The sequence below is a fragment of the Tamandua tetradactyla genome, chromosome 26 (assembly GCF_023851605.1).
Source record: "Tamandua tetradactyla isolate mTamTet1 chromosome 26, mTamTet1.pri, whole genome shotgun sequence".
Lineage (NCBI taxonomy): Eukaryota > Metazoa > Chordata > Mammalia > Pilosa > Myrmecophagidae > Tamandua > Tamandua tetradactyla.
The window spans coordinates 17,986,199-18,007,167 of record NC_135352.1 but is presented as its reverse complement, the minus strand read 5'-3'; the positions used below and the strand labels follow the sequence as shown (position 1 = coordinate 18,007,167).

Sequence of the window (20,969 nt, the reverse complement as noted above, 5' to 3'; positions counted from 1 at the left end):
TAGTCCCTGCTCTCAATCATGGAGATGTACTTTCATTACAAGTTAAGTCAGCATGATGCATTGTTTTCATACATATTTATAGTTGCTTTCTGTAAAACCCTATTTGCTATTACTCGTAAACAATTAATATTTGACTGGGCCACATCAATCATTTGTTTTGCATAGTGATTACAAAATATTGCCTGTGGAAAAACATTTTTTGTCGAGAATATTAAGCAGAAATGATAATGTATCCCATTTGTTTTTAATGGGTTGAGTAGTTATGATCTATTTTCCTTTATTTCATATAACCTTTTCTTAAATATGAATATTTTTTGTGATTCATCAATAACTTTAAATTTTTGAATTTACCATTTATGTGTCAAATCACAGGGTGCTTTTGGTTGGTCCCTTATTGCTAATATCATGGAATTTATTAAATACATTCATATAAATACAGATCATATCTACTTTGTAAGATTAACATAAATTTATTTTGGGTTTTATTTTATTTAAGCATATTATTATTCTACCTGGTTTTATTTTTTATTTTTTCATTTTTAAACAGTTTTATTCACACATCGTACAATCCTACCTAAGTTAAAAATCAATGGTTCTTGGTAAAATCATATTGCCATGCCTTCACTACCACAATCTACATGACATTTCCATTTCTTCCACAAAAGTTCTCCTACCCCATCCCCGTTTCCCCTGCTTATTGACATTTAGCTTTGGCTTATTGCCTATGTTACATTCAATGGAAGTATATGATAATGTTACTGTTAATTGTAGACACGAGTAAGCATTGCTTGTATTTTTCCCAATATACCATCCCATTTTCAACATCTTGTAGTGTTGACATTCATTCGCTCTCCCTCATGCAAAAAAAAAAAAAAAAATTCTTCTATTTGTATAATTAACACCATCATTGTCTACTCTAGGTTTCACTAAGTTACCTGTTTTTATCTTCTGTCTGCCCCTCTGGTGTCATACATGCCCCTAGCCTTCCTCTTTCAACCATACTCACACTCAGCTTTATCCAGTATATGTACAATATTGTGCTACCATCAGACAGTATTGTGCTAGCTATTTCTGGATTTTTCCAATCAATCCTGTTGAACATTTTGTACTCTTTCAGCATCAAAAGCCCAATCTCCACCCTCTTTCTATCTCCTGAAAAATATGTTCTCAACTTTAACTCTCAGAATTTGCTCATTAATGTTAGTTTAGATTAGTGAGTCCATACAGTATCTGTCCTTTTGTTTCTGTCTAATTTCACTCAGCATAATGTCTTCAATGCTCAGCCAGGTTATTACATGCTTCATGAATTCATTCTGTCTTATGGTTTCATAATGATACATCATATGTATATGCCACAGTTTTTTTGGCCATTTGTCCGTTGATGGACATTTGGGCTGCTTCTGTCGCTTGGCAATCATGATAACACGTCTGTATCAGTGTGCAAATGTCTGCTTATGTCCTTGCTTTCAGTTCCTCCATATATATACCTAGTAGTGGGAATGCTTGGTTGTATGGCAATTCTAAATTAAATTATCGAGTAAACTCCAAACTGCCTTCCAGAGTGGTTGCACCATTCTATACTCCCACCAATAGTGAATTGGTGTGCCCTTTTCTTCAAATCCTCTCCATCACTTGTGTTCTTTTTTTTGATAATGTCCATTCTAGTAAGTGCGAGATTTGCATTTCCCTAACAGCCAATGAGGTTGAACATCTTTTCATGTTTTTGAGCCATTTGTATTTCCTCTTCAGTAAAATCTTTGTTCATTATTTTGCCCATTTTTAAATTGGGTTGTCTTTTTGTTTTTGAGTTGTAGGATCTCTTTATATATTCCAGATATTAAACTCTTATTTAATATGTGGCTTCCAAATATTAGTCTCCCATTGTGTAGGCTGCCTTTTTACCTTCCTGTCGGTCCTTTGATGAACAGAAGTGTTCAATTTTGAAGAGATTCCATTTATCTAGCTCTTCTTTCATTGCTCATGCTTTGCATGTACCTATGACAAGATCTTAAGAAATTTCCCTACATTTTCTTCTAAATGTTTTATGGTCTTAGTTCTAATGTTTAGATCTTTGATCCATTTTGAATTAATTTTTGTATAAGGTGTGAGATAGGGGTCTGCTTTCATTCTTTTGGATATAGATATCCATTTCTCAAACACCATTTGTTGAAGAGGCTGCTCTGTCCCAGTTGAGTTAAATTGACCACCTTAACAAAAATCAATTGCCCATAGATGTGCGGGTCCACCTCTGAACCCTCAATTAATTTGATTCCGCTGGTCAGTACACTTATCTTTATGCTTTGACCACTGTAATTTTGTAATATGCTTTAAAGTTAGGTATTATAAGACCTCCCACTTCATTTTTCTTCCTCAACATGTTCAGAACACCCTGCAATTCCAAATAAATTTGATTATTTGTTTTTCTATTTCTGCAAAGTAAGTTGTTGGGATTTTAATTGGTTATTGCATTGAATCTATAAATCAATTTGGGCAAAATTAATATCTTAATTATATTTAGTCTTCCAATCCATGAACATTGTATGTTCTTTTTATTTAGGTCTTCCTTGATTTCTTCTAGCAAAGGTTTATAGTTTTCTGTGTATAGGTCTTACATGTCCTTGGTTAATTTATTCCTAGATATTTGATCTTTACTTATTGTAAATGGAATTTTTTTCTTGATTTCCTCCTCAGATTGCTCATTGCTGGTATATATAGAATCATTACTGATTTTTGCATCTTGATCTTGTATCCTGTCACTTTACTGTACTCATGTATTAGCTATAGTAGCTTTACTGTAGATTTTTCAGGATTTTTTACATACAGGATCAAGTAATCTCCAAACACGGAAATCTTTACAACTTCCTTTCCAATTTGGACATCTTTTATTACTTTTTCTTGCCTAATTGCTCTAGCTAGAACTTCCAGCACAATGTTGAATAACAACAATGACAATGGGCATCCTTGTCTTGTTCCAGATCTTACCGGGAAAGCTTTCCATTTTTCCTTATTGGGTATAATGCTAGATGTGGGTTTTGCATATATTCCCTTTATCATGTTGGGGAAGTTTCCTATCCTTTGAAGTGTTTTCATCAAGAAAGGATGCTGACCTTTGTGAAATTCCTTTCTGTATAAAACAAGATGATCATATGGCTTTCCCTCTTTTATTTATTGATATGGATTATTACATTAATTGATTTTCATGTGTTGAACTGCCCTTGTATTCTGGGATAAAACCCACTTGGTTGTGATGTTTAATTCTTTTAACGAGCTGTTGGATTCAATTTGCAAATGTTTTGTTGAGGAATTTTGCGTCTATATGCATTTAAAAGATTGGTCTGTAATGTTCTTTTCTTGTAATATTTTTGCCTGGCTTTGGTATTAGGATGATGTTGGCATCGTAAAATGAGTTAGGTAGTTTTCCCTCCTCTTCAATTTTCTTGAAGAGTTTGAGCAGCGTTGTATTAATTCCTTCTTGAATGTATGGTAGAATTCACATATGAAGCCAACTGTTCCTGGACTTTTCTTTTTTGGGAATTTTTTGATGACTGATTCAATATCTTTATTTGTGATTGGTTTGTTGAGGTCTTCTATTTCTTCTCAAGTCAATGTTGGTTGTTCTTGCTTTTCTAGAAAGTTGTTGATTTCATCTAAATTGTCTAGTTTGTTAGCATATAGTTGTTCATAGTACCCTTTCATTATCTCCTTGATTTCTGAGGGGTAAGTAATTATGTTTCCCCTCCCATTTCTGATTTTATTTCTTTGTGTTCTTTCTCTTTGTTTCTTTGTCAGCCTACCTAAGGGTTCATCTGTTTTACTCACTTTCTCAAAGAACCAGCTTCTGGTTTTATTGATGTGCTCTGTTGCTTTCCTGTTCTCAATTTCATTGATTTCTGCTCTAATCTTCTTTACTTCTTTCATTCTGTTTGCTTTGGAATTAGTTTACTGTTCTTGCTCTAGTTCCTCTGGGTAAGCAGTTAATTCCTCAACTTTTCCTCTTCCTCTTTCTTCTTTTTTAATATAGGCATTGAGGACTATAAATTTCCCTGTTAGCACTGCCTTTGCTGCATCCCATAAGTTTTTCCATGTCATGTTCTCATTTTCATTTGCCTTGAGATATTTACTGATTTCTCTTGTAATTTCTCCCTTGACCAACTGGTTGTTTAACCTCCATAAATTTGTGAATTTTCCAGGTCCTCACCTGTCGCTGATTTCCAACATTATTCCATTATTATTCAAGAAAGTGCCTTGTATAATTTCAATATTCTTAATGGAATATGATCCATGAGCACTTGAGAATAATGTGTATCCTGTTGTTTTTGGATGCAGTTTTTTGTAAATGTCTGTTAAGTCTAGTTCATTTATCATATTATTCAAGATCTATGTTTCCTTATCAATCCTTTGTCTAGGTGTTCTATCTATTAATGAGAGTAATGCATTGATGTCTATAGCCACTATTAACATATATACTTCTCTCTTCAGTGTTGTCAGTATTTGCCTCAAGTATTTTGGAGTACTTGGGCTCAGTGCATAGATATTTAGATTGTTATGTTTTCCTGATGAATTGTCCCTTTATTAATACATAGTGTCCTTCTTTGGAGCTTTTAGTTGTTTTACATTTTAAGTCTAATCTGTCTGATATTGGTATAGCTACCCCTCTTCTTTTCTGGTTATTGTTTCCATGGACTATCTTTTTCCAACCTTTCACTTCTAACTGTTTTTTTCTTGGGTCTCAAGTGTGTCTCTTGTAGACAGCATATAGGTGGATCCTGTTGTTGTTGTTGTTGTTTTTTAAATAAAATCTGCCAATCTGAACCTTTTGATTTGAGAGTACAATCCATTAGCATTTAATGTTTTACCATAAAGGCTGTACTTTCTTCAATCTTTTTCCTTTTAGATTGTATGTGTCATATCTTAAGTTTTTCACTCTTTAACCCTATTAGTTACCCATCCTGCTAATCATCATTTCTATGCTCTTCTCCAAACCTCTCCTGTCTTCTTCTATCTGCCTATAGTGCTAGTATTTCCTGTAGAGCAGGTCTCTTGTTCATCAACTCTCTTAGTGTCTTTTTATCTGTAAATATTTTAAATCCTCCCTCTATTTTGAAGACAGTTTTGCCAGATACAGAAAAAATGGCAGGTTTCTCTTTCAGTATCTTGAATATATCATATCACTGCCTTCTCTCCTACATGGTTTCTGCTGAGAGCTATGGATATAGTCTTATTGAGATTCCCTTTATGTGATGGATCACTGTTTTCTTGCTGCTTTCAGAATTCTCTCTTTGTCTTTCACATTTGATAATCTGATTAGTAAGTGTCTTGGTGTAGGTCTATTTGGATTTATTCTGTTTGGGGTATGCTGTGCTTCTCAGACCTGTAGTTTTATGTCTTTCATAGGAGTTGGGAAATTCTCAGAGATTATTTCCTCCGTTATTTTTTCTGCTCCTTTTCCCTTTTCTTCTCATTCTGAGACATCCGTGACATGCATATTCATGTGCTTCGTGTTGTCATTCAGTGTCCTGAGATCCTGCTAAATTTTTTCCATTTTTTCCTGTCTGTTCTACTGTATGTAGAATTTCAGATGTCTTGTATTCTAGCTTGTTGATCCTTTCTTCTGCCTCTTCACATTTGCTGTTGTATTTCTCCATTTTGTTTTTCATCACTTCTGTTGTGCCTTTTATTCCCATAAGTTCAGCCATTTGTTTTTTTCAAGCTTTTGAGTTATTCTGCATGGATGCCCTGTGCCTTCTTTATATCCTTTCATGTCTTTTTTCACATTTTCCTTTAACTCATTACACATAAATATTCAGAAGTAAGGGCATAAATCTACAATCTAAGGGATTAGATGTTGCTGTGGGGTTTGAGCAAAAATAGGATTTAATACAATAAGGTGGAACAGTGTATAGGATGGCTTGTAGGCAGTTGCCATGCTAGATACAAAATGGTTTTGAACCACAACAGTGTTATCGGGAATGGAAAGAAAGAAAGGAAATTGGGTGAGGTTGATTAAAAAATGTTTTGAGATCAATTACATCTGATAATAAAATGTTGATATTAAAGGCACTCTAAGAGAAGGAAAATATTATAAAAAAATATGCCAAACTCTGTTAAAAAAACATTAACATTATGATGTCAAATTATTATAACCACCATGTGAGGAGTACTATTATTTTTTTCTAATTTTTATAGATAGTAAATTTAGTTTTAAATAGATTAAACAACATGCCAAAGTCAACAGTTAGTAAATAGTAAAGTCAAATTTCATTCCCAAGCTGTCCTAGTCCACATTTTCTTCCAAAATGACATTCTGCTATCCAGCAAAAGTAGGTTAATGTCATGTGGTCACTAGGTGATGAATAAAAGCATTGTAACTCTAATCTTGATGTTTGATGTACAGTCTACTGAAGTAAAAAATTCTTCCTTTAAACCAAGAGTATGAACTTTATAATTAATAAAGATTTAAAATAATTTTAATAAGATAATAATAGCTAAAACTATTGAATACTTCTCCACAATTCAGGTGCTATTTTAAAGCTCTGTACATACTTACATAGTCCTTACAGTAAACATATATCACAAATTCTGTTACTGTTCCCTTTTAGGGGATGACAAAATACATAAAGAGATTAGATAAATGGTTCAAGTTTATATGGGAAGAAGGTGGCAGAGCTAAGATTGGAAAACTTGATCATGGGTCCTTCATTTCAGTTTGTTACCTTCTGTTGTTTTTGACAAAGTTATCCTTGTTGGAAAATTCCAAAATTTTACCTTTTAGATGTCGAAGGGGTCAACAGTAGGAGGCTATAGCTATTGCAAGAATGAATTTACTTTCTAAATCCCCTGAAAAAGAGAAATCAAAATATTTCATCATGAATTATTAGTGGATTTGATGCAAGAGTGTGAGGGTCAGGTTGATTATATACTGAATACGTATTATGTGGCTTTATGTATTTTATAACTACAAGTAGATAATAAGGGAAAACTTGAAAATTCAGTTTTTAAAGTGAAAAACAGGAGGAATAAAAGGAGGGTCAAATAGACATGGTTGAGTGATATTAGGCTTATAATGCATTTAATATCACAACAGTCCAATATAATACAGTGGGGTTATTTCTTTTTATTTGAATGAAATATAACTTTAGATTTCTGAAATCATTTTTTATGTTTAAAAGATAAGAAGAAAACATACTGGCCTTATGATTGATAACTTAACAAAATTAAATATACATATAGAATAACTAATATCATAATTAGCTTGGATGCCCAGTTAGTTTATTTCTAGAAACATGTTACCAAAACATTTTATAGATTAATGTTGAAATGGGAATTACATATTTGCTAAAACTTGGTTCTGTTGCCTTGACATGGTCCAACTTTTGGCATTAGGCATTTCCATAGCAGCTCCCTGAGGAGCATTTCAGAACACTTCCTTCAAGCAGACATTTGAAAATATATGTAAGGATAATCGTTGTGTGTGAGGTTTAGTCATGAAAATCCTTGTGACTCAAAATAACATTTTTAACACTGCATGCCACTTTACATATTCTAATCTTCTTGGTTTCCTGAACTTCAAAGAATTGTCTCTCCTGCCACCACATCTTGAGGTGTTCTTGACACCTCGGCATATCTGGAAATGATCTCACATTCAAGATCTCAAGAACTGTGGTTCCATTTTTGAACCACATACCCCTCTCTTAACATTTCTCATCCTTCTTAAATTCTATTGAAGTTCAACATTAATTTATCATTTGCCATTCTTTGACCCAATCCTTTTTTCCCTGCGCAACACTGCTCTTCTCGCCAACTTGCCTCTCTATTCAAGAGAAAAATAATGGTCAGCACTTTGAAAGGCATCATTATTCACTAGTTTAGAACACTACTTCCTTGTGACTTTCAACCATTCCTGCCTAGCAGATCCTCAGTTTTGAGTCTCTCTTACTGTTAATGCTTCTGTTTCTGTTCCTAGATTGGTATAATGTTGCAAAGCCATACTACCACACTAACTAGAACCACTAAATATGGGCGGCCATGTAATTTAATGTCTGAATTACAGAACTTTTGAAAATGAAATGGGATCTCATAAAAACTTGTGTAAAGCAGCACTGCCTCAGAGAAATCATCATATGTGGAAACCCTGACAAAAGTATGCTAGTTTTCTCAGCAGGGTAACTCTTCAGTGTTGTTTTAAAAAGTCTCATATCTACTATTTATTTTTAGTTGGTTTCCTGTTAGACACCTTCAGTGTCTGTTTTACGTTTCTTGCCTTGCCTCAAGAAACTAATTCCTTCACCTCAACCCAATTTTAATCCAACCAGAAACCATTGTTTTCTCCTTCCCTGAAAAGAAAAAGACCTCCAAGTTAAACTTCCTAAGTATTTCCTCCTTACTATCGCAGTATATAGCTCTGTTTTTTGTAGGCATTTCCCTTCTGTGACTTAAAAAAAATAAAAAAGAAAAAGGCCTCTAGTTCTTACTCAAAATCCTATTATTGTTTTCTCCAGAGTGTTTCTTCATCAATTATCATTTATTGCTAATATCTTCATGTTATACTAACTCATTGGATTTCTTTTATTTAGGGGGCAGGATGGGAGAGTAGAGTTTTCTTATTTTCCGGTCTTTGCTCATGAGCAGATCATACCTTTCCTGAATGCTTGAAATAAGTCTTCCTGCTCTGCAGTCCTAGTCCAAGAGTTTCTCCTTGGTTTTATATACATCTTTCCATACTGCACTGGCTCATCTGCTGCTATGGATTAAAATACGCCTTAAACAATTGTCACTCTCTACAGACATGCTGGTTAATGATTATATATCTGAATTTTGTCATGGCACCTCAAAGTTAAAAAGTCCAAAGCGGAACTCACTTTATGCATTTAGCCTCCAAATTGTATTATTTCTGCTTTTAAAAACCACTATATTTTCTTTTTACTTACAATTGTGAACACTTTCAGTAAACTTAATTGCCTTTCTTTTTGGTAGCTCCAGAAAAAATTAGTCATCAAATCCATTGGTTGATCTTTCACTGTTTACTTTACACTTATTATCAAATTGGTCTTTATTACTGATTCTTTGCCATTTAGCCCCACAGAGAGTGTTTCTGCCAGATTAGTTTTCTTAAAGCACAATCTCAATGATTTCAAGACATTGAAATATTCAAGAACTTTTTTTGTCATTTATTTTCCTTTTTTTGGCATGGATAGGTACCTGAAATCGAACCCAGGTCTCTTGTATGGCAGGCAAAAACTCTGCCACTAAGCCACCATTGCACCGCTCTATGTCTTTTCTTTTGAAGTTTGAGTTAAGGAATAGATTCCTTAGCTTTGTGTAATGGCTCTCCTTCTCTGACCCCAAAATATATTCCCAGGTTCTTTTCTCTCCCATTATTGTAAGTAGGAACCCAAGGCTTCATCTAGCTTGGATGGCATGATATTTTCTAAAAGTTACAAACCTATTTATTGTGTTCTACTTTCCATTGAAATTCTATCCATATTTTTAAGACCTTTATCATAGTCCATCTTTTCTGTGAGAAAATGTTTATGTACCAAAAGTGAAATCTTTCTTTAATTCTCAAGAAGCACTCTGTTTTTACATTTTTGGTTGTTTTATTTGGTCTCATAAACATTATTTGGTTATTGATTTTATGATCCTAGATTGTTTTTATCTTAAGGAGAGGCATGTGCTTTAATCAGGGGTTGAACACTAGAGCAGCATACTTATTTATATAGAAAATTGTTAAGTATTTGTTGAAATTTATGTACAAATATAAATACTTGAATATTGTAGAAATATTTGTTTGAATCTTAATGTAAAAATATTACAACTTCCCTCTGCAAATATTGTTCTTTCCAATAGTCAGGTAACAAGTATCAATATCTAAGTAATCATGGTTGATGCATGAAGAAATTGAAGGATTTATTCATAGGTAAATTCTGGTTTCTGATACATCCAGGAGAAGATGCCAGTTTTCCTTTATAATCCTCTTTTCCTGCTAATTTTCAACAGAGCCCTCTATATACATGCAAACTGCTATAATATTACATTAAGTAGATTTGACTCCTCATTTCTCTTAAATCATCTATGATTTATGCTCACTGTTTTCTTACTTTAGGACTAAGAAAATTATGGCCATATATTCATTCTCTAGTTAACCTAAAAGTGTACTATATTTCATTGTTTGTAGGATGGTATGGGAAATCTGAGAGTCACCAAGAAGGGAATCCGACTTGAAGGTATATCTGAGTTTCTACTTCCATTGTATGTGAAAGAAATTCATTCCCGAAAGGTATGTGATGGCTTTGGCTTATTTAAAAGATAATTTAGAGGTTATGTTTAAGCTTGAAACTGTAGGCTAGAATACCCTTACCTCTTTAGTATATATTTAGTTTTTGTAGACTAAAAACTATTTGAAGAATTCAAAACAATGAAACAATTCGAAAACCAGTGGAGAAGGCTAACCTCAAATTGACAATTTAGGGAACCATTTTGAATTAAACTTTGGAGTTACTTTGCTTGTTGTATAAAATTTGCCCCTGCTATTTTCACTGGAAGTTAAAAATACGCAATTATAGTAATTCTAAAAGGAACATTTGAAGTGTCTTTAATAATTTTTATAAGAAGCTCCGATTGAATAAATTATTTTAATTCAATATATTACATATCTTTTCAATTTTAATGGATATGCATTTTCTAAAAGATGCCAAAGAGTTTAATTTAGAAATTACATTATTTCTGGCTGCACGATATTCAAAAACAAGCTGGAATATTTACCCTTTCAAATTTGCATGCATGTGCTACAGGTATTTTGTCACTTAGCAGCATGTTAAATATCAACATAGTATAGTCCATGAATACTATACTAGTCATTTTTCATTTTAAGTGTTATCCTTAGGAAGTAGTAACTATTCCTGAATACATCAAAATCTCACTCTAGTCTTTCAAATCTCCTAGGCATTCCCCTGGGATATGTGTGTATGTGTGAGAAGTAAATCTATTGAGATAGAAATAAGAAAAGCTTGTTAAACTTTAAAATGCATTATTCAACTTTATTTTGTACATATGGAAGTCTATTTTAGATGAAAATAATATTTTTAACATTACCCATATGATACATTAGCAAATGAGTTGAATAGTAAATCATTATTTGAATAATTTATATCATAGCTATTTTAACCCTAAATATCAAAATGAAAAGAGAACAGATGATAGTTTTATAGTTTTTCTTAAAGTTTTTAATTAGAATAATTATGTTAGCTATAAATTTTATTTTTTTATATGTGAGCTAGCAGAGTGTCACTATTATACTACATTGACTACCACTCTGGATATAGGAAATTTTATAGTGAGACTAATTTACTTTCTAGATTTTGGTCAAATGAGTAACACAATAGACACATATCTGGAAACCTGTCCTTCTTATGTGAATAAACTTAAAAATGGCTGAACTTAAAGTAAAATGTTTGTTGTTTTTATTTTGCTTTTTAAATGAAAACTGGAAAAAGTTATATGCTTATACATATCTGACTGGAAGTCACAACCATAGACAGTTATTTACTGAATTCTAGTGTTTGATACTTTTAAATCAGTTTAATATTTCAGAAATGAAACTGTAGACATGGAAATTAGGAAATTGGTTAATATAGGAAGAAGGTTATACTGAATCACATGCAGGGGCCTATGAGTATGCGTTTTATTGTTAAATTCAGGAATAGCAAAGATAATAACCTTCAAAGCCATTTAGACCAATGTGTGGTGACTGCCTGGAAACACAACCTAGAAAATGGTAGTGAAGCAGTCTGCCAGAAGGCAGATCATATCATTTATTTTCGCAGCTGGAATATTTTTGAGTACGTAACAGTAGGTGTAAACTAATATTTTCTTGGAAAACTGGACTGTATGTACACCATCCATTGACCAAATACAAAAAAGTACACTGACTATTTTTGGGGGAGGGGTAGGTAGTGCTCCAGGAATCAAACCCGGGTCTGCTGCATGAAACGTGAGCCTTCTACCACTAAACCACCCATGCACCCAAGAGTACGGTGATTTTATATCATTGAAGTGTCAGGTGGTGGCAGTCAGATTCCAAATGTGTACCCCTGGGAAAGCTTACTGCAAGTACACAAGCAGTTTCAAATTCTACGGAATTAATTGAAGTCTGTATTCTCCCTTTCACATCTCCAGTTCTGAGGCTTGTCCTGAGCCCCTCATCTCCTTATTTGCCTTCCTGTAACTAGGAAGCATGGTAAGGCATAAGCATATTACATGTTACATGTTACATCAGCAGTAAGAGCAGGAAAGTGGGTTGGAGAACAGAAATAGAAGGAGGTTCATTTACTCCTTTGAAAATTTCTCAACACACAATACCAAAAGAACTATTAAAATAAAAGAAAAAAATATGTATTTTGTAAGCAGTTCCCACATTAGAATTCTCTTGACCATTAACACATGCAAATGTTTATTCTCTGTCCTAAAACCTGCCCATTGTTTTAAAAGCCCAGCCTCAACTTCTGAGACTTAGTTTTCTCATGAGAAAATGAATTTGGTTGAAACTTTTCAAATCCTTAATTCTTAAGCATAAGAAAGAATATAAAAATTTCAATAAAATTAATACTAGTTGAAATATTTTGTAGTTTTATAAATTTTCAGATTACACATTTCAATCTTTCCACAAATTTCTTTGTATTCTAATGTTTATAATGGTAAAATTCCAATGTTCCTGGAGTTCTAAGTAAAGAAATGCCACATTGAATTCAAAAGGTACTTGTGAAGATTCAGTAAAACTAAGAAAAATACTACTGCCTACAAAAATTTTTATTTATATTTATTTTTTCCTGTTTTAAAGCCAGATGGTTGCCTTCTTTGTATTTTTTTAGCCACTATTCCACCCTGAAATAAAAAATCATCCATATTTAAGGAATATATGTTCTTACAGAGGTATTGGAATTCAATGAATCTTTCAAATTTAACATGACTTTCAAGAAGAAACTACATACTTAACATTTGTGTATTTAAATATATAGTTTTCTTTAGACAGGAAAACTGTGATGAATGTGGGACATGGGTCTACCTCACATAAATAATATATTCTGAATCAATCTTTAAGGTATGTGGTCTACTTTAGAGCAAAATCTCTGAAATATCAGAAATTTAGGACATGTAATAATCAGTTGGTTTTTTTTTGATAATGGTAACTGTCGTACATTTCCCAAGGTTTCATGAGTCCAGGATATTCTTATGATTAAATCACCTACATTTCACCTCAATTTACATCATTTTATATCAGGCAGTTCCCCAGAACTTTTTCAACTTCATCTGATACTAGCTGAACAGCTCTTTCCCTTTTTTTTTTGCTATTCAAAGGTAGACCTTTTGTTAAGGTGGTACCTTACTACTTGTCATCAATCCCGGTGCCCTGAGTGACAGCTCTGGTAATTGTGCCATGAATGCTACTACAAGATAATTCCAATTCTAACAACCACATAGGAAAGCAAAGTCTTGAGTTCTCGGGACTCCTGGGTTAACTGAGTTGTGAGAAAGCACCTATCTCTCTGTTGTTTCCAGTCATTTCACTTTATTTCAAAGCTGTTATGCTGGATCTTTCAAAACTCAGTTCTTAGTTTACAAGCAGGTTTTCACCTTGTGTGTTCAGCTGTTCTTTATAGGATTCAGATTGAAACCCATAGTGGCTAGGTAAGCATGGCAAACCTCTCTCCTGGTTACTCAGCATACTTATCTTCTTAGCCCACCCCTCCCAGGTACTTTGGCAAATCTCTACTATGCAGTTTTCTTTCTCCTATGCAAACCAATTCATATAAATAGATATATACAGGTTTCTATAATCTGCATTACTATAATTATTTTTATCATTTTATATTTAAATGTTTAATGGTAAAATGTATGACTTTATAGTCATGCCTTATTCAAGATCACAGATCATTAAAAAATCTCAGCACTCAGACAAAATACTGTTACATTTGGTGAACATCACAAATATATTATTATACAGCTGGACAAATGAAAGGATAAATATATAGATATGTGTACATGTTATTTATAATTGATATATTATACATAATTTAATAAAAGGACAATAATCAATTTGAAAGAATTGCTAAACTTAAATATTTCTTCACCACAAGATGTTTAAAGAATGTTTAAAGAAACTTTCCTTTATGATTAAAAAACAAAAGATCAAGAATATCATTAGGGGGCTGGATGCATTAACTCCATATTTGAATTTCAGACTTTGCTCACTAGCTCCCTGCAGTGCAATTCGAGGTGATTAGCTCCTCTCCAATTTGTCTTCTTCCTTCTCCATTTTCAGTTTTCTTTTATAATTATATGATTTTAACTTTGTCAGGGTTCAGAGTATTTACATTCTGTTCTGTAAGTTTAATTGCCTTAGTACTTTGGTCTTAATTCTCCACATATGGCTGCAGTACTCATTACCGGTCCTTTATTATAGATTCTTCATTTCTAAGTTCATTTTAAAATCATTCCTTGCAGATTTGTATTTCATTATTAATTAGTTGGTTTTTTTTTTTAATCCTTGAAATATTTCACCCAGTTGGTGTCTGTCTGTTGCCTTTACGCTTCTCAGGGAATAGTATTGATGGCTCACCCCTTCTCTTCCTCAGATCTGTGAACTTACTGTTCTATTAAATTCCAGCACTGAATATTTGCCATAAAAAGTCTGAGACCAGCCTTGTAGCTTTCTCCTTTTGATGCCATGAATATTTTGCCTAGATACCTGATAGATTTTTTTTTTTTTGCCATTTCACTTCTTCCTTAACTTTAGGGAAATTTTCTGTATTTGATCCCACATTATATTTTAGTTTTGTTTGTTGAGCTATGACAGAAAACAATAATTTTTAAGCTGGATCATATTTGTTCTCTACAGTTATGGAAATGACTCTATTTTAAACTTTCGTATTTTCCCTCTGAACAGAAGTAGCTGTCATTATCTAGAGTCTTTCTTCCATACCATTAGTTTAGTTTCAACCATATGAATTTTGCTTTTCACTGGTTCTATTTCATGCTTTTAATGTATAATGGTGTTTCGATTGTCAGCATTTTCCTTAGGTCTACAGTCTCTTTTTTTCGTATTAGTAGGCTGTTTTGTTATCTTGCATTTGAGCTATGGTTTTACTAAAATTATATTGTTTTTAAATATCTTGTTTGCTGTATTCCTGATGAGTTACAACTTGAGGAAGGGGAATTACTATCTAGCTACTTTTTTGTTTGATGAGAGAGAATGTTGGTGGGAAGGGTGAGATTGGCCATGACTGTTGCCTTGTCTGAGGTGCTGTTAAATAACTTGTGCTATCCTGACATGGACTATTTGAATTCCTTGGGAACTTAATGCTCTTTCTGCCATTATAGAATTTCTCCAGTGGTCTCACAGTCTTCCATTCTTAGTAGATTTTTCCAGGACCATCTACTTACCACCCTTTTTTCCTCCATCCAGATTAGTCCTTTTAGGTTAGACTTATCTGAAGTTTGTAAGCATTCCTTTCGTCCTAGGAATGTGGGTGTATGAAAGTAGGGTAGGAAACAATGCTCTGTGCTGCAATGAAATAATCTCTTGAGCTCTACTTTTTCAAATTTATAGCACAAGTTTGAATCATGAAATTTTTGGTGGCTCCAAGATAAATTGTATTTTTAAAGGTAATTATTTTTGTTTACTTTGTTAACAACTGAGGAAGAAAGGTTTTTGAAAACCTTCATTGCTTTATTTTATATATAGTCTCTCTCCCTTCCTTCCTTCCTTCCTCCCTCCCTCCCTCCTTTCCTTCCTCATTCCTTCCTTTCTTCCTCTTCCAAACTCTCGTTCATTTGTTTATTTATCCTTCCAAATGGACAGCCAATAGTCCCATTACTATTATTTGAATAGACTATCTTTCCCCTCATCAATTTTAAATATTAATTTTCATACACTGTACTCCCAAATGCACATAGGCTTATTTATGGTGTTTCTATTCTATTTTATTGATAAATTTAAACCCAAGGTGATAAATTTCACCTTTAGGGAATATTTTTATAACTGGGAGGGCTAGTTCTTTGTTATTGCTCTTTTTCAAAAGCTTTTGCCTTTTGAGCATTTTTTCTTCCTAATGAACGCAATCATCAGCTGTCAAGTTTCTTAAAAATTCCTGTTGGGAACTTAATTATGGTTACATTTAATTTATTGAGAACTGACATCTTTACGAAATTGACTTTTCCGTCCAGGGACATGGCTTTTCTCTCTATCTTTTCAGTACTTCTTTTATGTTGTTCTGGAACATTTCCTAAAATTCCCCACATGTAAGCATCACAACTTTCTTGCTAATCATTTTATGGTTTTTATTGCTTCTGGGAATGGGTGTTCCATTAATTTTTCAGTCAGCCTTTGTGCTTATGTAGAAAAGTTGTTTTATTTTATGGTTTTTTTTTGGTGTTGTGGTTCTAACATAACGTTTTATCGCATAAACAAGTATATATAATAAGAATAAAATTATATTTAAAATTATTTTCTTGGCTCTTCATGCAGTTAAAAATTTTTAATTATAATAGCTAACACTCAGTATACATTAATGCTCTGGAATTCAATTCCTGGCTTTCAAATCCTGAGTCTGTCACTTAGTAGTTGTGTCTTGGGACCTAATTTATTCTCTCTGTGTCTTAGTTTTATCATCTGCAAAATAAAATTGATAATAGCCTCTAATTTTTTTAGGGACTATAGTGTTATGGTTATTGTTAGAAGAGGTAAAACACTTACCATGCTGTCCAACCCAATATATATTATTGCGTATTATATGTATTGAAAGCCAGGCATTATACTGAATATTTTAGCTTTGCATATTTTATAGCTCATTTAACCTTTACTATATGGTGTGTATTATTAAGGACGGTATATTTTGACAGTAGAGTTTAAGGATTTGTTGACAGAGTGGATATGGGGTAGGCCTTTGTATTAGTTAGGGTTCTCTAGAGAAACAGAATCAGCAGGGAACACGCAAATATAAAATTTATAAAAGTGTCTCATGTGACCGCGGGAATGCAGAGTCCAAAATCTGCAGGGCAGGCTGTGAAGCTGACGACTCCAATGGAGGGTCTGGACGAACTCCACAGGAGAGGCTCGCCAGCCGAAGTAGGAAGAGAGACTGTTTCTACTGAATCCCCCTAAAAGGCTTCCTGTGATTAGATTAAGCATCACAAATCCCAGAAGACACTCCCCCTTTGGCTGATTACAAAAGGAATCAGCTGTGGATGCAGCTGACGTGATCATGATCTAATTCTATGAAAAGTCCTCCTTGCAACAGACAGGCCAGCACTTGCCCAACCAGACAAGTAGGTACCACAACTTTGCCAAGTTGACACATGAACCTGACCATGACAGCCTTCTCCATACAGATTGTAGCATTCTTGTACAGGCTGCCAGCACTCCTTGGGGATCCTTAGCTTTCCTGTCATGTGGCAGTGTCCTCTCCTTTTTTATGCTCTTTCTTTTTTTCTCTCTGACTTTTGGCATCTGACTGTTTAATAAGTCATTCAATAATCTTGTATTAAGACTCATTCACACTTAGTTGAGCCATTATCTTAACAAAAGGTAACATCTTCAAGAGGTTCTATTTACAATGGGTTCACACCCATGAAATGCAGATTAAGAATATATCTAAATAGGGGAACATAATTCAATGTACCGCAGTTCACCCTCTGGACTCCCAAAAGTCATGTTCTTGACACGTGCCAAATACCATTACTCATCCCAATAGCCCCCAAGCTTTAAATCCTTTCGGTAATAACTTGAAGTCCAAAATCTCATTGAAATTACCTGTGGTCATGGTCCTTCCTAAAACAAAATTCCTCTCTTAGTACTTGTGAAACTTAGGAAGCAAGTTACCTCCTTCCAAATTACAATGGAAGGAAAGTTATAGGATAGACATTCTCACTCCAGTAGGGAGACATTTAAAGGAAGAGATCCAGGGATCCTAAGCAAGTCCAAACTCTGGTAGGGCAAACACCATTAGAGTTAAAGGTCTGAGAGTCATCTGTGGATGGATGCTTTATTTTCTACAAAGGGGACGACAACCCCACCCTTTCCAAGTGCTATCTCAGCATCCATGATTTCTCCAAATGCTAAGGCCTGAACCCCATTCTCTTTGAGCACTACCATGGTATCCTGGCACTATCATGGTATCCTGGCACTGCCCAAAGCCTGGCAAGTATGCCCACCCTCTCCAAGCATTGGGGTGGCAGCTGAACTCTCCTTGAACACTTGGGCATAGATACCACCCTCTCTGAATATTAGGGTGGTAATCAAACTCTTCTCGAATATTGATTCAGATGGTCGGCCTCCTACAAGTGCCTGGGAAGATGTTCTGCCCTACCTAAACACTAGCACAGATCTTCCCTTTTTGCACATATGAGTAGGCCTGCTGTCTTGGTCCAGTTAACTCCAGACCTCTGCTTCCATCGTTCTCCCTTGATGGCTTTCTTCCTTCAGTTTATTCCTTCTCTGTTCCTTTCAGTTCAACTTAATAATTGCTTATACAAATTTTGCAAAAACTTTGACAGCTTTATGTGCAGTTCAAGGGTGTTCAAATATTTAGACAGAAGAATTTTCATAGTATCTTCACAGACAAATACATTTACAAACCTAACTTCCTTTGAGATGGTTGACTAGATCCATGTTCAGTTTTGTTAGCCACACCCTTGTGAGGAGCCCTGTTCTCTGGGAATTTGCCTCCCAAGAGCCGAGTGTGCCCCCTTATTAGTCTCAGAGAATTTTATCTGGCCATAGTGTCAGAGAATTATATGTGGATAAGGTGAGAATTTCCCAAATCATCGCTTGCTGGTTCCTTTGTGCTTAGCAGTTCAATCATTGGTTCATCTCTCTTCTACCACATTTTGCCATAAACTACAAGGGGAAACCAGAATGCACCTTCTACAATCAGGTTGGAAATCTCCTCAGCTACATGTCTAAGTTCTTTTCTTGCAAGCTCTACATCTTTCTGACAACAGAACACAATTTGGCCAAGTTCTCTGCTCCTTTGTAACAAGAGTTCTTTACTATAGTTTTCAATAAAACACATTCCTCACTTATTTCTAATTCATCATTGCAAGTACCTTTAACATCCATATTTCTACCAACAGTCTTTTCAAAGAAAATTAGGCTTTTTCTATCAAGTACCTCAAAATTCTTCCAACCTCTAGCCATTATCCAATTCCAAAACCCATTTCCACACTTTTAGTTGTTTGGACTAGCAGCACCCCACTCCTGGTATGAAAACTGTCCTATGTCTCCTGATCTACTATCACAAATACCACACGATGGGTTGGCTTAAACAATAACCACTTATTGACTCACTTACAGCTTCAGAGGCCAGAAACCCAGCATCAAGAAATTGACAAGCCTTATTTTTTCCCACAGAGACTAGCATTCTTATTCTGACTGCTTGCTATCCTTGGAGTTCCTTGGCTTTCTGGTTTCTGTGATTTCCGTTTCTGTCTATAAGGCCTCAATTAATCCAAATTAAGGACCACCATGTTTCAGTTGGCTATACCTTAACTAAAAAGAGAATCTTCTAAAGGTCCTATTTACAATGGGTTCATATCAGCAAGGGCGTAGATTGAGATTATGTGTTCATTGAGGTATATAATTCAACCAACCACAGGTAGCAAAAATAAATTAAGTTTTGAATTCAAGTTGTTCATCTTGAATATCTGTTGCTACCAATTATTTAAGCTTTTTCCATGTTATTAACTGCTATATGAAAAGCCTGACATGCATTCTCATCTAATTCTCATGGCAACCCATATGAAGTTGACTTTAGTATACTCATTTTACAGATAAGATAACAATGTTGCTCAAAAAGGTTATATAACTTATCTGAGCATCACAACAAAAGTCTTGTGGGGCCATTGTTCTGGTTTGCTAGCTGCTGAAATGCAACACACCAGAGATGGATTGGCTTTTAATAAAAGGGGATTTATTTAATTAGTTCTTCATAGGAAAGGCAGCTAACTTTCATCTGAGGTTCTTACTTACTGGGAAGGCACAGGAGGGTCTCTGCTGGCATTCTCTCCAGGCCTCTGGGTTCCAACAACTTTCCCCAGGGGTGATTTCTCTCTGCATCTCCAAAGGTCTGGACTGAGCTGGGAGTGCTGAGAGGAGGTATGCTGAGCTGCTTGGGCTGTGCTACATTCTGCTGTCTCATTTAAGCACCAGCCAATTAAGTCAAACATCATTCATTGCAGCAGGCATGCCTCCTAGCCGACTGCAGATATAATCAGCAACAGATGAGGTTCACGTACCATTGGCTCATGTCCACAGCAACAGAACTAGGTGCCTTCACCTGGCCAAGTTGACAACTGAATCTAACTACCTCAGGCAATAATGCAAATCCAGGTCTGGCAGGTTCTTATACCTATGCTTTTAACTACTTTGAAATCAGTGAATGGAATAAGCATCAGTGAATGGAATAAGCCAAGTCTTATCAGGAAGGAAATGAAGAGATCTCTTCAGAAATCATTTATTATTCCGATTTTGTCAAACACTATCTGTAAAATACAATTAATTAAATGCATACTATGGGGCTTGTTTTTAAATAGCTACTTAGGTCCTCTAAGAAATTTCTTGAAAGGGATAAAAATTGGGCACACCTTACACTGAATACCAGTCTCCATTGAGTAGACAGGATTTTAATGAGGCATCAATGTCAGTAATGAAACTGAAAGAAATTATTCTCCAACTAGTGGATTTCTTTGCCACTTAATTATGTATCCACACATGAGCGTGTGGGGGCTGAATACTACTATAGAGGATTGTCTTACCCATGACAAAGAGTGGTATTTATTTATAGAAAAAGCCCAAAGCTTTGGGAGCAAACCATAGAAAATATATTAGTAGCTCATACATTAGTTCAGCGCTTTTTTGAGCATGAACCACATTAAGGAACACATTTTACACTGTACTATGTAATACTCTGAAGTTT

The 20,969-nt window shown here is 34.5% G+C and overlaps 1 protein-coding gene across 2 annotated transcripts in view; it reads left to right on the top strand.

Moving 5' to 3' along the window:
• The window catches only part of SGCZ (sarcoglycan zeta), a 528,743-nt gene that overhangs the window by 256,882 nt on the left and 250,892 nt on the right, over positions 1–20,969 (top strand). For both annotated transcript variants that reach the window (XM_077144552.1, XM_077144553.1), the window contains exon 2: positions 10,175–10,276. In XM_077144552.1, coding sequence (XP_077000667.1) covers positions 10,175–10,276 — 102 coding nt within the window. The remainder of the gene's footprint in view (positions 1–10,174; positions 10,277–20,969) is intronic.